At 35.1% G+C, this 18,464-nt stretch overlaps 2 protein-coding genes across 4 annotated transcripts; one reads left to right on the forward strand and one right to left on the reverse strand.

The window, feature by feature from the left end:
* Positions 1-74: 74 nt before the first annotated feature.
* Positions 75-8,529, forward strand: LOC141404008 (glycosyltransferase 25 family member). Its single transcript, XM_073987176.1, has 6 exons — positions 75-565; positions 2,743-2,971; positions 3,106-3,686; positions 7,002-7,130; positions 7,194-7,451; positions 7,522-8,529. The coding sequence occupies exons 1-6, from the start codon at positions 330-332 to the stop codon at positions 8,027-8,029; spliced, it is 1,941 nt and encodes a 646-aa protein (XP_073843277.1). The 5' UTR covers positions 75-329; the 3' UTR covers positions 8,030-8,529.
* LOC141404009 (speckle-type POZ protein-like) lies at positions 8,336-10,599 on the reverse strand. 3 transcript variants are annotated; one of them, XM_073987178.1, is made up of 3 exons: positions 9,896-10,599; positions 9,600-9,826; positions 8,336-9,457 (listed from the first exon to the last, which is right to left on the reverse strand). In XM_073987178.1, exons 2-3 carry the CDS (start codon positions 9,757-9,759, stop codon positions 8,703-8,705), a joined length of 915 nt encoding a protein of 304 aa, XP_073843279.1. In that variant the 5' UTR covers positions 9,760-9,826; positions 9,896-10,599; the 3' UTR covers positions 8,336-8,702. The 3 variants fall into 3 exon arrangements, with proteins under 3 accessions (XP_073843279.1, XP_073843280.1, XP_073843278.1); XM_073987179.1 differs by having other exon boundaries at positions 9,600-9,813; positions 9,896-10,014; XM_073987177.1 differs by lacking the exon at positions 9,896-10,599 and having other exon boundaries at positions 9,600-9,872.
* Between the last annotated feature and the right edge of the window lie 7,865 nt (positions 10,600-18,464).

The following is an 18,464-nucleotide window of genomic DNA, read 5'->3' on the forward strand; positions in this document are numbered from 1 at the left end:
TTGTAGCAATTCGCCGAATCGGCTACCTTCTATATTTGCCTTGGTATGGATGACGTCAATTTTGACAAACATAGAGAATGTCGAATGGATGAAAGAAATGACAGCTCATATGACATATGGTGTAAACAGCCCTTAAATGAAAATAGCGAAAATAGCAACAAAAACAAAAGAAGATAGATAGTTTTGAAAAGAAAAAAAAGAATAAACTCTCAAAATCCGTATGTAGCGCAGAGATAATTTTCATCAGTATCAGTTGAACCACGAAGACGAGAAGTTCTCATACACCAACCTTTACAATCAAAAACAAAAGTGTAGTGTTGTTATTTAAAATGAAAATTTTATGGATTCTTCTTCTAACCGGATGTTGTTGCGGCTGGACGGGTACATATGGCAAATCTCCACCCGCCTCCGTTCAACAAATTGCCCATTTACTACCAGAAGATCTCGGGGAATTGTCTCCGAAGATAGTGATTGCTTTATTGGTAAGAAATAAAGCTCACATCCTGCCATTAGCATTAACCTATTTGGATCAATTGGATTATCCAAAAAATCGAATTGCATTGTGGTGAGTTGAAACAAGAAAAAAAACTTAAATTGATTTTGAAGATGTTATTCGATTTTTTTTTATTATGATTTGGGTTATCTCTGTGTGTGAAGAAGATGTTGCAAGTGACGAGATAAGATGTAGGGCGGCTTAGTGATGCAGGAACTTATTATTGTGGAGTTATTTAATTCTGATAATTATAGATGTAAGATGTAAAGAGGAATTTGAGGAATGTCTATGGCTTCTGAGATAATTTGCATCCTATTGCATTTGTTGGAATAATGAACTAGGACAATGTGTGGAAATTTGATTTAGGGGGAATAAATTATGTTTAGGTGGAACGCCTTCAAAGGAATTTCATGAAAATTGTTACCAGAGTTAGATTTTTTATCCTGAATACGAAGCTTGGTGCGGACATAAGAAATAGTTGATAAGATGTTAAAATTAAATGTTTAAATTATTGAAGTCTACTTTAGTAGAATATTGATGGTTTCTGAGGTATATTAAAGAATCGCATACTATAGTTGAGAAAATAAAGGAGTGGGTGAAGATTATGATGTGAAAAAATTAAAAGCTCTTCTAAGAGTATTTTGATATTAAACAGAAGACCTTTTAGTCTTTAAAAAGAGGCATCTAAAAGTCTACATCTTCAAATAGACCAAGAGGTACTTTCCTCAGGTATTTATTCTTCGGAAAGAACATCTGTTAGTCTTCGAAAGAAAGACATTTTAATTTTCTTTAAGAGGATTTTTTCTCATCTAACTGAAAACCTCTAGGCCTTCCAAAGACCATAAGATTTTTCAGACATCTACGAAAATATTAAAATACTTCTTTCTAAAATTACTTTTTGGTTTTCTATAAGAAGACCCATCCAGAAAGTAATTTCGGGATGCCATTTGGACATTATTTGAAATTGTTCGAATAAAATATACAAAAAATATTACGATGTGTTAAAAATAATATTTTATAGGCAGATGCATACGTTGGTGTGGTCTTAGTCCTACACGATCGATCCTCCAATTTGCCTTGTCTATGAAAGCTTCTTGCATTTCTTTGCGAAGTCGATGAAGCCATCTATTTAATAACCTTTTTATCTTCTGGAAGAAGACATTTTAATCTCCTAAAACGGATTTTAATCTATTATGGGAAACCTTTTTGCTCTTCTCAAAGAATAAGACCAATGAGAGGACTGTTTTATCTTCTTAACATTGATATTTTCATCGAAAAGGTTTAATTCTTCATACGAAGTCATCTAGAAGAAAATAACCCTATAAAAGACGAACAGTTAAAAAGATATTTTCGGGGAAAAGGAAGGCCAAAAGCACCTTTTATTGGCGTCCAAAAGATATTTTGAAGTCCAATTTTTTTAGCAGACAAGAAAGGATGCTAAAATGTCTACCTTGTAGAAGACAAACAGATGGTATAAGGTTATCTCCTAAAGGACTAAAAGGTCCAATTATAGGACGCCAAACAGTTATTTTATTAGAGCCCAAAAAACTATAATTTTTTTAAGCCAACGGGTATTTTTATTGCAGACTAGAAATTGGACCAAAAAAGTCTTCCAACAAACATGAATGGAAGTTCTTACTGAAACCAAAGAGGTATTCAAATAGTCTTTGTAAGTCTTCTTCAAGAACATATTTTAATTTTCTAAAGGAAAATGTATATAAGAAATGAATTTGGGCATCTATAAGAAGTGCATTTTGCTTTCTTTAAGAAGTCCATTTCGAGCATCTGTAAGAAGTCAACTTCTACTTGTCCTTCTTTAACAAGTCCATTTTGGACATTCCACTCGCCCTTCATTGAGAAGCCTTCCTTAAAAAATCCAATCGGGGATCTAAAAAAGTCCACTTTGTTTTCTATTAGAAATCCACCCTACCTTCTACACCCCCTTCGTTAAGAAGTCGATATTGCATTCTACGAAGTTCATTTGGTAAGAAGTTCATTTGGTCCTCTATAAGAAGCATACATATTTTCCTTTCTAAAAAGGTCGGCTTGGCCTTCTTTAAGAGGTCCGCTTGGCCTTCTTTAAGAGGTCCGCTTGGCCTTGTTTAAGAAGTCCATTTGTCCTTCCATATGAAGACATTTTCTGTGGACTTCTTCAAGGAAATATTTTAATCTTCCTGATTTTTTTTGGTAAACTTTGTCGTCTCCTCTTAAAAATGATTTTAAATATGTACTCCTACTTGCCTTTTCAGGATACGCTCTGATCACAATTCCGATAACAGCGTGGAAATCCTAACCGAATGGTTGAAACATGTGGAGCCACTCTATCACAAAGTTGACAAACTATTCAATGATACCGAGCAACGTCATCAAAATGAAAAATCTGAATTGGATTGGCCCCAAGCACGTTTTCACCATCTTATCAGCTTAAAAGAAGAAGCATTGGTATATGCTCAACAAAACTGGGCTGATTATATATTTGTAAGTAAATCTCAAAAAGAAAAATGAAACATTTTCTTATCACTTTGTGGCACAATTTTCTTGCGCCACAGCAATGCATTTTAATGTTTTTTCTATTCTTCCTTATCACACCTTCTCTTTTTTTCTTTTCACAGTATTTGGATGCTGATGTTTTGTTGACTGAACCCCGCACCCTTAAACATTTGACAGATTTAAATTTACCAATTGTGGCGCCCATGCTACTGTCCGAGGGTTTATATTCGAATTTTTGGTGTGGCATGTCACCGGATTATTATTATCTACGTACCGATATGTATCGTGAGATCTATAATGTCCAACAAGAGGGTATCTTTGAGGTACCCATGATCCACAGTGCCGTACTCATTAATGTCAACTATAATGGTTCAGCATATTTGACATTTGATCGTGAAACTCTAAGGACACAATTGCAAAATGGTTTGGAATATGCTGCCAGTTTGGGGGAACAGTGTCGCATGTATGATGGTCCTGTTGATGATATTATTGTTTTTGCCATATCAGCCAACTGTTCCAGGATACCATTGTTTATCACCAATGAAGTGCCATTTGGTTATATTTTACAACCATTGGAAAACACCGAAACTTTGGAGCAAGACTACAAACAATTGCAGAATATCAAGACGAATATAATACATGATTTGGGTCAAGTGGCTGAAGTTAAGGACTATTTGAAACGTTTCGAAAGGAAAGAAGAAAAGTAAGTAGCATTCCAAAAACTGATAAGCCAAGAAAAATTAAAAAGAAATTTAAACCAAATTTTGTGTTATGCTGATAAAACTGTTTCAAATTCACTTGATAACCCCTTTGCATCTTTCAAACATTTTTATCAGCATAGCCCAACACTTATTGTCCCCCAGCCATAAACAAAAGTCATCATTATTGAGATCATATTTCGTTTTTTCTTTCTATCAGATCAAATTTCTTTCACACAATTCATGAATACATAAATGATGTTGTTTTGACTTTTACCAATACATGGATGTGATGTACACACATGTAAACAATGCACAATATGTAGCTGACCACCATCCATGCTTTTGTGGAGGAAGACTACACAAATACCAAAATTTTAGTATTAATTTTTTATGTATAGTGTTTTAGTGTTCTTGGAATTGAAATATCAGTGCCTTAGTGACCAAAAGACGGCCACACAGATTTACATTGCCCACAATAAAGGAACAATAACAACAACAAATGTCCAGAACATAACACATTAAATTGTATTTAATTACAAACTATTTAGAACGCGCGAAAACCATGACACATGTGTTGTCTTCTTTGCACATGCAATCTGGAATATCTTCTGTATACAAACAGAATTTTGCATTTTATGTATCCATTAGAATATTCATGCAGACATTGTATACACAATATTCCACTTCAGTATTCCATGCAAGGAAAGATTGACCAGTTGAGGAGAAAAGGGCAATTTACTCTTAATTCTATAGATTCTCACAGATTTCTCTCCCTCTCTCTTTTCAATCGCATTCATGTACACCATTTCCAAATAGAATTTGAAGATCGTTCTGATAATCTATGAAGAATCATAAACTATACAACGGACTATAGAAGGTACCTTTTCTTTCAGAAAGGGATTATAGACGCCAGCCTTTCTTTAAGAAAGGGAGCATAGAAAGCAGCCTTTTATTTCAGAAAAGGTCTAAAGAAGTACCATTTTTTAGAAAGGGTTTAAAGAAGCCCATTTTTAGAAAGGGTTTAAAGAAGCCCCTTTTTTAGAAAGGGTTTAAAGAAGCCCCTTTTTTAAAAAGGGTCTAAAGAAGCACCATCCCTTTCAGAAAGGGTCCAAACAAGTAAACTTTCTTTCAGAAATGGTCCGAAGAAACAACCTTTCTTTCAGAAATGGTCCAAAGACACAACCTTTCTTTCAGAAATGGTCCAAAGAAACAACCTTTCTTTCAGAAATGGTCCAAAGACACAACCTTTCTTTCAGAAATGGTCCAAAGAAACAACCTTTCTTTCAGAAATGGTCCAAAGAAACAACCTTTCTTTCAGAAATGGTCTAAAGAAACAACCTGTCTTTTAGAAATGGTCCAAAGAACCAACCTTTCTTTCAGAAATGGTCCAAAGAACCAACCTTTCTTTCAGAAAGCGTCCAACGAAGCACCCTTTCTTTTAGAAAGGGTCTAACGAAGCACCCTCTCTTCTAGAAAGGGTCTAACGAAACACCCTCTCTTCTAGAAAGGGTCTAACGAAGCACCCTTTCTTTTAAAAGGGGTCTAACGAAGCACCCTTTCTTTAAGAAGGGTCTAACGAAGCACCCTTTCTTTAAGAAAGGGTCTAACGAAGCACCCTTTCTTTTAGAAAGGGTCTAACGAAGCACCCTTTCTTTTAGAAAGGGTCTAACGAAGCACCCTTTCTTTTAGAAAGGGTCTAACGAAGCACCCTTTCTTTTAGAAAGGGTCTAACGAAGCACCCTTTCTTTTAGAAAGGGTCTAACGAAGCACCCTTTCTTTTAGAAAGGGTCTAACGAAGCACCCTTTCTTTTAGAAAGGGTCTAACGAAGCACCCTTTCTTTTAGAAAGGGTCTAACGAAGCACCCTTTCTTTTAGAAAGGGTCTAACGAAGCACCCTTTCTTTTAGAAAGGGTCTAACGAAGCACCCTTTCTTTTAGAAAGGGTCTAACGAAGCACCCTTTCTTTTAGAAAGGGTCTAACGAAGCACCCTTTCTTTAAGAAGGGTCTAACGAAGCACCCTTTCTTTAAGAAGGGTCTAACGAAGCACCCTTTCTTTTAGAAAGGGTCTAACGAAGCACCCTTTCTTTTAGAAAGGGTCTAACGAAGCACCCTTTCTTTTAGAAAGGGTCTAACGAAGCACCCTTTCTTTTAGAATGGGTCTAACGAAGCACCCTTTCTTTTAGAAAGGGTCTAACGAAGCACCCTTTCTTTTAGAAAGGGTCTAACGAAGCACCCTTTCTTTTAGAAAGGGTCTAACGAAGCACCCTTTCTTTTAGAAAGGGTCTAACGAAGCACCCTTTCTTTTAGAAAGGGTCTAACGAAGCACCCTTTCTTTTAGAAAGGGTCTAACGAAGCACCCTTTCTTTTAGAAAGGGTCTAACGAAGCACCCTTTCTTTTAGAAAGGGTCTAACGAAGCACCCTTTCTTTTAGAAAGGGTCTAACGAAGCACCCTTTCTTTTAGAAAGGGTCTAACGAAGCACCCTTTCTTTTAGAAAGGGTCTAACGAAGCACCCTTTCTTTTAGAAAGGGTCTAACGAAGCACCCTTTCTTTTAGAAAGGGTCTAACGAAGCACCCTTTCTTTAAGAAGGGTCTAACGAAGCACCCTTTCTTTTAGAAAGGGTCTAACGAAGCACCCATTCTTTTAGAAAGGGTCTAACGAAGCACCCTTTCTTTTAGAAAGGGTCTAACGAAGCACCCTTTCTTTTAGAAAGGGTCTAACGAAGCACCCTTTCTTTTAGAATGGGTCTAACGAAGCACCCTTTCTTTTAGAAAGGGTCTAACGAAGCACCCTTTCTTTTAGAAAGGGTCTAACGAAGCACCCTTTCTTTTAGAAAGGGTCTAACGAAGCACCCTTTCTTTTAGAAAGGGTCTAACGAAGCACCCTTTCTTTTAGAAAGGGTCTAACGAAGCACCCTTTCTTTTAGAAAGGGTCTAACGAAGCACCCTTTCTTTTAGAAAGGGTCTAACGAAGCACCCTTTCTTTTAGAAAGGGTCTAACGAAGCACCCTTTCTTTTAGAAAGGGTCTAACGAAGCACCCTTTCTTTTAGAAAGGGTCTAACGAAGCACCCTTTCTTTTAGAAAGGGTCTAACGAAGCACCCTTTCTTTTAGAAAGGGTCTAACGAAGCACCCTTTCTTTTAGAAAGGGTCTAACGAAGCACCCTTTCTTTTAGAAAGGGTCTAACGAAGCACCCTTTCTTTTAGAAAGGGTCTAACGAAGCACCCTTTCTTTTAGAAAGGGTCTAACGAAGAACATGCTCCTCAAGACATTTTTTTAACTTCAAATTTTCTATTCCATTTTTTGTTTGTTTTGCAGAGACAAGCTTGGCTTGGACCACATCTATATGATTAACTTGGAGCGCCGTCCGGAAAGACGTGATAAAATGTTAAAGCTATTTGAAGCCTTAAATTTGGATGTTGAATATTTCCCTGCCGTGGATGGAAAGTAAGTGAAAGTCAAATATTCAGGCCATTTAAATTAAAAAAAATTCGCCCTTTATCATTCCAGACGCCTTACCCCCGAAATGATCAAAGAATTGGGCATCAAATTTCTGCCCGGCTATGAAGATCCCTATCATCAGCGTCCCATGACTTTGGGTGAAATCGGTTGTTTCTTGAGCCACTATCATATTTGGCAAACCATTGTGGAGAAACAACAAAAGGAAGTTTTGGTTTTGGAAGATGATATTCGTTTTGAGCCCTACTTTAAAGAAAAAGCTTTGGGTGTAATGGAACAGATACGCAAAGTTATCGATTATGATTTGGTGTAAGTGTGACAAGGAGAATTTCTTGGATTCCAGTTTTTTACAATATTTTCCTCTATTTTCTGGTTATAGGTACTTTGGTCGCAAACGCCTAAAGGATGAGGTGGAGCCCTGGGTTGAGAATACCGAAAATTTGGTCCATGCCGGCTATTCTTATTGGACTTTGGGTTATGTTATCACCTTGAAGGGTGCTGAAAAATTGCTAAAAGCCAAACCCTTGGAAAAACTGCTACCAGTTGATGAATTCTTGCCCATAATGTTTAACAGACATCCCAACAAGACATGGTCAGAGGCCTTCCCGGAACGTGATCTTTTGGCTTTCAGTGCTGCCCCTCTGCTATTGTACCCCACACACTATACCGGAGATTATGGTTATATTTCGGACACCGAAGATTCCTATATCATTGAAACGCATCAGGCAGGAAATAAATCACCCTCTGCTGCACAATTGAAAAGTGATCCTGAAAGAGCATTCCTGGTGGAACCACGTTTAGACAATCAACCAAATGTAGAGTTACCAGAACCACAATTGGAGACAGCATCAGCCGGTGCTGATATGAAGTCGCGTGATGAATTTTAATCTTTGCCAAGATTTAAAATATATATATATTTTTTTTTGTCTCGTTTCCTTAAGCTACCAAACCAAATATTATTCATGCTATTTTTAATTGCCATGTCATAGTTTTTAAGAAGTAAACGCGCAACGAGTTTATTTTGTATGTTAGAAAAAAGGCTCCTTGCCGAATTTATGTGCCTTAGTAGTTTGTAATGTATTTGTAGCAATCATGATTTCACAAAAACAACATCTAAAACCACACACCCAAACACACATTATTCATCTATACAAATACATTTAAGTAGAAAGAAAAACAAAAGCACAACCAAGTTCCCATAAATTTTAAGTTTATTTCATTAAAACAAATGAATCTCAAACCATTTTTCTTATTTACTACAAGAAAAAACATGTCCCCCCGCCCTACACAAATAGCAACAAATTTCGATTTGTAATAGAACTACAAAATTTATTATAAATTAAAACCAAAAAATACTCTACTAAAGAACAAAAATATTTACATATAATTCAGAATGTTGTTTTTATTTATTTGGGGGTTAGGATCAGGGTACTGGAATATGAGGGCTCATTCCTATTTATGATCTTTTAAAATATAATTAAAGAATTAGAAAAATTCTTTGTTTTTTATGAAAAAAATAAACTCATTTTGTTTCGCAAATATTTCAATTCCGCATTCAAATTACAAACGTTGTTCTAAAGTTTTTTCCAAAATCTCAACGTATAATTCAAGATAAGTTTCTCTTAGTTTTCTCCACCCTTCCGTTCCATTCACCTCTTTAATATTTTCTATTATAAATTCAACGGCCGCAGTTTTAAGACTTTCAGAGGAATGCTTTTCGGCCAACAGTAGAATATCAGCAACAGAATCTACTCCGATTGCATCGATTAACATTTTTTCACACATTTGCTGCAAGTTAAACAAGGCATACTTATGTGCAACACAAAAGAGCTTTGCGGCCATTTCCTTAGGTATCTCCGAATCAGTGTATATGTTAGTTAACATTTCTTTCATTACATTGGCATCCATATCATCAATTTCGATACGATTTTTTCGACTCTCCTCCAAGTCATTACGAAACATAGCAGCAAAAATCTCACTCCGAGTACATAATACCATCTTGTGAGCTTTAAATGTAACACCCCCTTGGGCGACAAGGGTTACATCGCTGTATTCCTCGCTAGATAAAATTTTGGCAAAATCATCTGCTATTTTGGGGGCTTTAGCGTTGACTGTGATGTCTAATTCAATTTTGTCACTTTTGGTCAATAGTGAGAGTGACATATTTGGATTATCTAACACTGACATCGGACCATTCTTTGCGTTTGATGATCCCTTGGACATAACTGCGAAACTGAACTGTGCGTTTCTGCTGTTCGATGAAATCATTTTTATGGAAAATAAATAGCTGTAGTGGCCATCTATTTCTTTACGTACTAGAGTGAGTACAAAGAGAAATGAGAGGAATAATATTATTCCAATTTCAATGAATGTATTGGGGAGTTTACTTCATTACATGCCGCATTTTAATCCTGTAAAATTGTGTACACATTATAAGAAGAAACACTGATCACTTACCGATTAGTTTCCATTGGGATCTTATACCATAATTATCAACGATAACTACAGCAGATTTATATGAACCAGTTCGCGGCAGAGGAGTTCTCCAAATGTACTGATTATCACGAATTTTCTCTATAGTTCCCATCACAGATTCGTCTGCATTTGTTGAGGACATTTTCGTACTTTGTTGTTAAAATGGAATAAAAAACGGCGTGCCAATACGATCTCTCTATAGTACAGAGCTTACACAATAATTTAAATTATAAAAATATTCCTTTCAATGCGGGGAAATTTCGAAATTTTGTACAAACCCAATAATCAAGGTAGATGCATCTGTTGAGCTGATGAACATGTGGTCTGTTCCAGAATTCCAGGAATCTAAAACTTTTTACTATTTTTTCGATTTCATAAAGGAAAAATTGTTGTCGTAGTAAAAAATAGTAGATTCATGCAGGTTCTGGAACAGAGCAACTATTGCTTTGTTCCAGAACCTGCAAGAAGCTACTATATTTTACTACGATAGCATTTTTCCCTTTATGTTATCGGAAAAGATAGTAAAAATTAGTAGATTCTTGCAGTACTGGAACAGACCATATTACTACACATTTTTTACTTATTTTTACTACGATAACATTTTTTCCTTTGTGTTATCGAAAAAAAATAGTAAAAATTAGTAGATTCTTGCAGTACTGGAACAGACCAATAAAATTGTTAACAGCACAATCATCAAAACTTTGTTCCTTTACCATGCCTGTTCCAGAACCTGCAAGAACCTGCAATTTTTTACTACGATAACAATTTTTCCTATATGATATCGGAAAAAATAGTAAAATTTAGTAAATTCTTGCAGTACTGGAACAGACCAACTTTTTTTTAATGGTAAAAGTCATAACTAGGCATTTACACCAGACAATTTAGCTGTGTTCCAGAACTAAAAAGTTTTTACAATTTTTACGACTTTTACACATATTCCTCGAAAAAGCGTTCCCGTACACAAAAAACTTGTAAAATGTTCACTTCTCTTTAAACAAAAATGGCGCTGAATGACGCTCTCTTTAAAAACTTTTTACACGACAAATTTGGGCGAGTAAAAAAATAGTAACATGGTTGCCGGCGTCTGATTGGCTGATACGCCGACTTTGACATTTGTTCCAGTTTTTTTGACGTATTTTCCATTTTTCCGTTCCCGAACTTTTTGAAAAAACTTTTTTGTGACAACAATTTTTCTCTCTTTCTCTCTTTTACGAGTTTTACTATTAAAAAGTACGGGAACGAAGCTTTTGTCTCCAAATGCAACAGCTGTCCCAAGGCAAATATAGAAGGTAGCCGATTCGGCGAATTGCTACAACAAAGCAACTTTTGCCGTAACATAATACGTCAAAATTTGTAAAGAGAATCAATTCGCCTTGGCGCTTAAATTTGCAGCGATTTAGCTTCGGCCAATCAGAACAAGATGTTTGTTTACATTTCACAATTACAACAATTTTATTTGACGTTTCATGTTCAATCAGCTGATACGAGTCGGCTACCTTCTTTAATGTGCCTTGAGCTGTCCATTATTTTTTCCCAGACAGTAGGATTAACACATTTTTGACAGTTTTTGTAAAATGTGTGAGATAATAATTGAAATGTACTAAAAATAAAAGAACATGAACAAAAACAAAATATGTAAATGGAAAATAACAAGAAATCGATTATTTTCATTCATAATTTTACAGGGTAAAAGAGGAAACTGTTAAAATTATTCTACCACGACAAGTTTTACAGAAATGTACAGTACCAAAAATTTGTTCCAGAACTAAAAAGTTTTTACAATTTTTACGACATTTACACATTTTACCCGAAAAAACGTTCCCGTACACAAAAAAGTTGTAAAATGTTCACTTCTCTGGCGCTGAATGGCGCTCTCTTTAAAAACTTTTTACTCGACAAATTTGAGCGTGCAAAAATAGTAACATGGTTGCCGGCGTCTGATTGGCTAATACGCCGACTTTGACATTTGTTCCAGATTTGTTGAAGTATTTTCCATTTTTCCGTTACTCTAATGCCACACGCTGAAACTTTCATACGAAACTTTCCCAATACAGTAATTTTATAAAATCACTTTAGTATGGAACTCGATCTATAAACGACAAAATAATGGGAAAGTTTCGTATGAAAGTTTCAGCGTGTAGCTTTAGAGTTCCCGCACTTTTTTTTGAAAAACTTTTGTGTGAGAAAAAATTTTTACAGGTCTCTCTTTACGAGTTTTTCTATTAAAAAGTACGGGAACGAAGCTATTGTTTACATTGACGATGTGAAACAGATGACAGGTGTTATTAGTCCCGGGCCACACTAATGTAATTTCACCGAAATTTTGATATGAAATTATGCGTCTCTAGATCGACCTCCATAGTAGAATAAAATCATAAAATTGCTGTAGTGGGGAATTCGATTTACGAACACCTAATTTCATAAAATTTTTTAATGAAATTCACGCTAGTGTGGACCGGGACTAGAGTAACAATTCTCAATGGGTACTAAATGGTAAGTCATCAAGTTTTTTTTTTGCTTAAGATGAGTTTATGCGCTAAGCTCCGGCATAAGTTGAATATACGGACTGGATTCGGATCGATGATAAAAAAATTTCGGTTTGAAGGAAAATTTTGTTCGCGTTAGCCGAGATCCCCGGCCGAAGGCCGGTTATATATGAAAAAATGTCTATTTAAACTAAATATCGTCAGAACCAAGGGATTTTTGAACTTTCGGAGCCTATATCTCGGGAAGTATGGACTTCCTGCCCATGATATATATGTTGGTGTGATTAGCACTGCAAGCCCTATCTATGGTAAAAATATCAGGTCGATCCGAATCCAGTCCAAACATTCATCCTGCTCCGGGACCCGGTCATTGGACCCGAAAGTCCGGGTACAAAACCCGGGTTAGACCCGGCTCTACTGAATCGATTGCAAAATGGGTATCATTGGAAAGCTCATGAAAATACCTACCCAACAAGTGATCGTATGAAAAAGTCGAAAATGGGCCCATTATGGACGCCAGCTTAATGAATGTAATATCTTCTCTGGATCCAGAGATATGGCCCTTAGAACCTTGAGAACTCAGTTCTGTAGTGTTCATTTCTTCACATTATAGGTGTCTATGGGAAATTTTAAATTAAATTTTTCCCTAAATAGGCGGCCTTCGGCCGGGGATTTTAAACTTTCTCCTATGGACAAGTGCAAATCTAGGCAACGGGAACACATTTTTCTATTAAATAATAAATGTTTCTTAACATAGCCGGCCTTCGGCGGGGGATTTAAGACTTTCATTTCATTTCATTTCATTTTTATTTACTTAATAATGCAAAAGCTGAAGGCAGCCAAATAATTACATTACAGTAAGTTCTACTTTAATTCAATGGATCATACAACATGATTTCAAGCAATTAATATTAAATGTAAACTTAACAATTTAAGACCAAGAATTTGGTTCCCCAATGTATAAAAAATCCAAACTGAGGAAAAAAAATGTATATATGTATATTACTGTTAAATAAGCATACAAAATATATAAATCAACTAAGAGAACTACTATACTTGTTGCCACCATTGTGGATAACTTATCAGACCTGATTTAAAACAAAATCAGTATATTTTTGTTTAAATACATGTACCGTGTACGAAAATGTGCGCAATAATGGAGGAAGCTGGTTCCAAATACGTGCAACTCTAATAATATACGATCGCTCAAATATCGAAGAGGTAAATCGAGGTATAATTAGCTGTGTATGTCGCGTTGAATGCGAAAAGTGAAACTTTGTAAGCAATAAATCGGGGCAATTAGTACAAATCATCTTGTAAAACGTTATCATTAAACGTTGACTAACGTAACTGTCAAACGGTACTCCCAAAAACATTAGAGAGTAGCTCGTGACATGGTCACGGCGCTTCAATTTATAAACAAAGCGCAAAACCATGTTGTAAAGCTTCTCAATCCTCTTCAAATTCCCTTGGTTAGTGCCAGAAATAACCTCAATGCAGTAGCTAAGCCGAGACATCAACAAAGCAAAAGCAAGTCGCTTACGAACAGACAGTGGCAAATACATATTATTGCAGTATAACCTACGCAATGTGGACATAACAACAGAATGAAGATATGTGATGTGACTACTAAACGTTAGCCTATCATCAATTATGCATCCCAAACATTTCATCTTTTCTACAAATACTATATTTAAGCCATTCAAATAAATACGAATGGAAGAACTAATATTTCTCCTGGGTTTAAATAATATTGCCTTAGATTTCTGAACATTAACCGAAAAGTTGTTAGAGTTAAGCCAACGATTTATAATTTCTAAGGAACAATTAACATCAGTTTCTAAATCTGTAATCAAACAATTTCTAAAGAATAAATGCATGTCGTCTGCATACAAAAATGGGAAACAATCTCGACTACTTATACAGTTAACGATATCATTGATATATAGTATAAAGAGAAGCGGGCCCAAGACGGATCCCTGCGGAACACCACTATTGATAATGCGTTGGCTTGAGGAAGAACCACTAAGGCTAACAAACTGCGAACGGTCTGAAAGATATGAATAAATCAATCTGCATGACGAGCTATCAAAGGAAAAGTTATTCTTTAGCTTTTCAATCAATAATACATGGTCAACTTTATCAAAAGCTTTAGACAAATCAAGAGCTACAAGCACACCAAAATTTCCAACGTCGATATTCTCTCTAATAGTATCCGTAAGATGAAGAAGATGCGTTACGGTACTGTGACCACGACGAAACCCAAATTGAAATTTATTTAACAACTTTTTATCTTCTATATAATCAATGATCTGATTTTTCATAAGATGCTCGGCTACTTTAGACAAAGCGGGAAGTATACTTATGGGTCGCAAATTTTCCATACATAATGACTCTTTACATTTAGGTATTGGAACCACACGGGCAATTTTCCAACATGAGGGGAAGCAAGAAGTTGTAAGAATTGAGTTGAAAAACTTTAGGAAATAAACAGACAAATAAGGAAAAATGATCTTCAGGAATTTGATCGGAATACCGTCCGAACCTACCGCATCCGACTTCACAGCACCAAAAGCACGAACAACATCCTCTTCAAATACGCAATTAAATGAGAATGTATGGCCTTGAGTAACACAACCAGTAAGATCAACAGGTCTCGGACCCAAGGTGGAAGGGGGTTGAACAAAAAAATCGTTTAGAGTTTCAACATCAACTGGAATCTCCTCTGGGTTGGAGTCCTCATCCATATAGCCACCTGCACGAACTCTTTTCCACATCTGGGAGCTATCTAAACCATCAAACAAATTTGTATAATACTTCCTTCTTTCTCTCCGTAAAACTGACTTGGCCTTGTTACGGTACTTGGCCTTTCTCCTATGGACAGGTGCAAATCTCGAAAACGGGAACATAATGTTATTTTAAATTATAATTTTTTTCTATAAATAGCCACTTAAAGAAACCGTGTTGTCGAGATTCTAAGAGCCATATCTCTGGATCCAGAGAAGGTATTACAACATATAACACCATTTTGGAAAGGCTAAAGTGTGAGCTACAATGATGGGACCCCATAATGCGCCCATTTTCGACTTTTTGAGGGATTTTATTTTTTGTATTTTTTATTTAAATTTATTCATTTCAAAGCCAAGCCAAATGGCCATATGTGGCTAGTATACTACAATCAATACATAGTTTGAAAAGATTAAATAACGTATAGTAATATGGAAAAAAATATTAAATTGAATAAAAACTACATTTTTAGACTCCAACAATTTAAATACAATTTAAAGTATGAATAACTAAAAATTTAAATGACAACTACTCTAACTGTAAATTTCATTATAAAAATGTTACTAATTATTAAATGCATTTATATTGTGTAAAATTCAACTACTCACAAATAGAAAAAAAGTAATTAAAGAATATTTTGGGAGAAAACTTTAATATATTTAGAGATGACTCCTATTTATGGAAAAATCCGGGTCCAAAAATCAGTTTTTGGGTTATATCACCTGACCCTGTAACGTTTAATTTTCATAAGTAATTCATAAAAGTAATGACAATCACTTCCCTGTAGGAAATGTCAATAGTGAATCTATACTGACTTACTACTGACATTGTCAACAGTACTACTGACAAACTGTAGACAACTAATGTAATTTCCTATAGACATTTTGTATGAACGTGTCATTCGAAAGTCAGTACTGACAATGGAACTAGTATGTCAATAGTAAGTCAGTAGTTCCTGAGGAACCATGTGTTGACATTGGAGGTAGTGAGTCAGTATAGACATTGGAGGTAGTAAGTCAGTATAGACAATGGAGGTAGTGAGTCAGTATAGACATTGGAGGTAGTGAGTCAATAGTACCAGATTTTCAATACTAAATTTTTTAGCTTATTTGGAACTTTTCATAGATAAAACAGCTATATAGTACATTTAATAAGAAGATGAAGCTACACATTTGTTTAAATACTATATTTCATTAAAGAATAAAACAAATAATATTGAAAATGCTAAAAATGTACAAATTGCGTATTACAGTATTTTTATCATTTTAAATGGCTAAGCCAAAGATTCCACATAAGTAAAAATTACAGCCTGTTTCTGTATGTCGAAAGAAGAATGTGTGCGAATGAAACACGCCCAAACTTTATTTTTCGAAATAATTTTACCTTTGCTTTTGCTTCAATACAAAAAACAAATTTGAAAAACACACAAGAGTTTGGGCGTGTTTCATTCGCACACATTCTTCTTTCGACATACAGAAACAGGCTGTTAGTAAATAAAGACAATGTTTTCAAGGCTGCTTAAATATTTTAACTTATAAATAATAAAAAACGTTCTCGTTTTATTTTCTTGGCCAAGTCGCACCAATGACTTGTCTGCTTAAAATAGTTCTTCTTCTGTTGCACTTAACGTTTTATCAGGCGATTCGCTGAATGTTGATATAACATCTAGGAATTGAAAAGAATAAACATGTATAAATAAACATAAATAAAAAATATGTCCTTAAATTTGCTTACCTATTGCAGCTGTATAACATTGGAAAAATCTCACAATCGATTTTTGCCAAATAATTCTTCAACATTGTAATTCATTATTATGTTTAGTTGCATTCAGCATTTCCAGCGAGACGGGACAATATATACATCAGGCTCCACAATCTTCTCTAAAGATTCCACATAATGTCTAATTGTCCAAATTTCACCACAAATGTTGTTAGTCGCCTCAGAATTCGTACTTTGCTATAGAATTGTTTATTTTTCACATGTCTTTTATATTTTCTTTTGCTCATACTTGTTATTGAAATTATATGCCTAAAGTTTTCACGATATTTTATTGATTTTTACAAAAACACTTTTTTCACCAACCGCAAAAATTATTTTACGCCAAACAATTAAGAAAATTAAAAAAAGGATGCTTCGTTGCTATCATCTGTCAATATACACAATGCTTCTTCTTATTAAGGTAAAGGTATCAATAGTTGACAACCTGGTGACAAAGTGTTGACTTTGTCACCATATTAGTAGACAAAGTGGCGACATGTCAACACATGACCCCACACTTCCTACAGGGTTGGAATTAAGCGTTTTAAGTTTTGCAGGTGTTGAAATTTCTTTTTTGAAACTTTTAGCCTTTGTGTGTACATCTAAGAAGGATTCACTGCCTCACGTGCATCTTTTTTTTTGATATCAGAAATTTTGAATATTTCCTTCGTTCTTTCTCTTGGAAAAATGAGCAATAGCGTTTTAGATGTTTATTTAAATCAGGGCATAGGCCTTCTGTCATCATCTTCAAGTATTTCAATTATAGATTTTTTCTGATAGACCATTAAAAAGCGTCTAAATTAAAAGATGTTGATTTAAAAATTAACTAAAAGAATGGTCTTGAGATATCGTCACCAAAGAGTCATATTACACATATGGAAATATGCCGAGTAAGAGACAAAACTGTTAAAGTAACAACACCATATAAGCTAGAGTTGGGCAATTGAACGACCTAGTTCACTGTCCTAGTTCAAAAACGTATGAGTAACATCATACAAACTAACGTGAAATAATAAGTATACGCAATATATAGTTCAATATAGTTCAATTTGCACAACTCTAATATAAGCTTCACTTCATAAGCTTTCATACGTTACCCATTTTGAAGTAATCGGTTCAGTAGAACCGGGTCTAACCCGGTTTGGAACCTGGACCGGATAACCGGTTTTGAACCTGGACCGGATAACCGGATCCGCCTCCCTCGGGCTGTTTAATGTTTTAATATGAAAATATGTTTTATGAATATTACAGTATGCTGTTACCATGGCCCAATTACAAGTCCTCCAACAAGCGAATTCAAAGAAAAACAAAGATTTTAAATGTCAAAATTCATAAGAAGGCGAATTTCTTTTCTGCCAATTCAGGTAGATACATACAAAACATTTTCCGAGAAAAAGTTGTTTCCGTAGTTATTTTTGTTTGACGAAACAGAAAATACCAGCTGATCGAACTTGAACTGCTAAAATAAGTTATTGTAAATTAAATTCTCATACAATCACAACAAATGTTGACATTTTACTAGGCGTTTACACCAGACAGTTTGTCTTCAAATACAACTCTGATTTACTAACACATACATACATTTGTCGTTTGTCTCCCAGCTGTCCATCATTTTTTCACAGACAGTAAGGAAGACAATTTTTTGGCATTTTTGTAAAAATAAGTGAGATAATAATTGAAATGTGTTGAAAACAAAAGGACATGGAAATAAACAAAATATGTGAACGGAAAACAAAAATAAATCGACTATTTTCATTCAAAATTTTAAAACTGTTTTTGCAGTTGTCGGGACGCCTACGTCACACAAGCAAGTTGT

The sequence above is a fragment of the Musca autumnalis genome, unplaced genomic scaffold, assembly GCF_047663935.1.
Source record: "Musca autumnalis isolate F117 unplaced genomic scaffold, ASM4766393v1 scaffold_4, whole genome shotgun sequence".
In the NCBI taxonomy this organism is placed as follows: Eukaryota; Metazoa; Arthropoda; class Insecta; order Diptera; family Muscidae; genus Musca; species Musca autumnalis.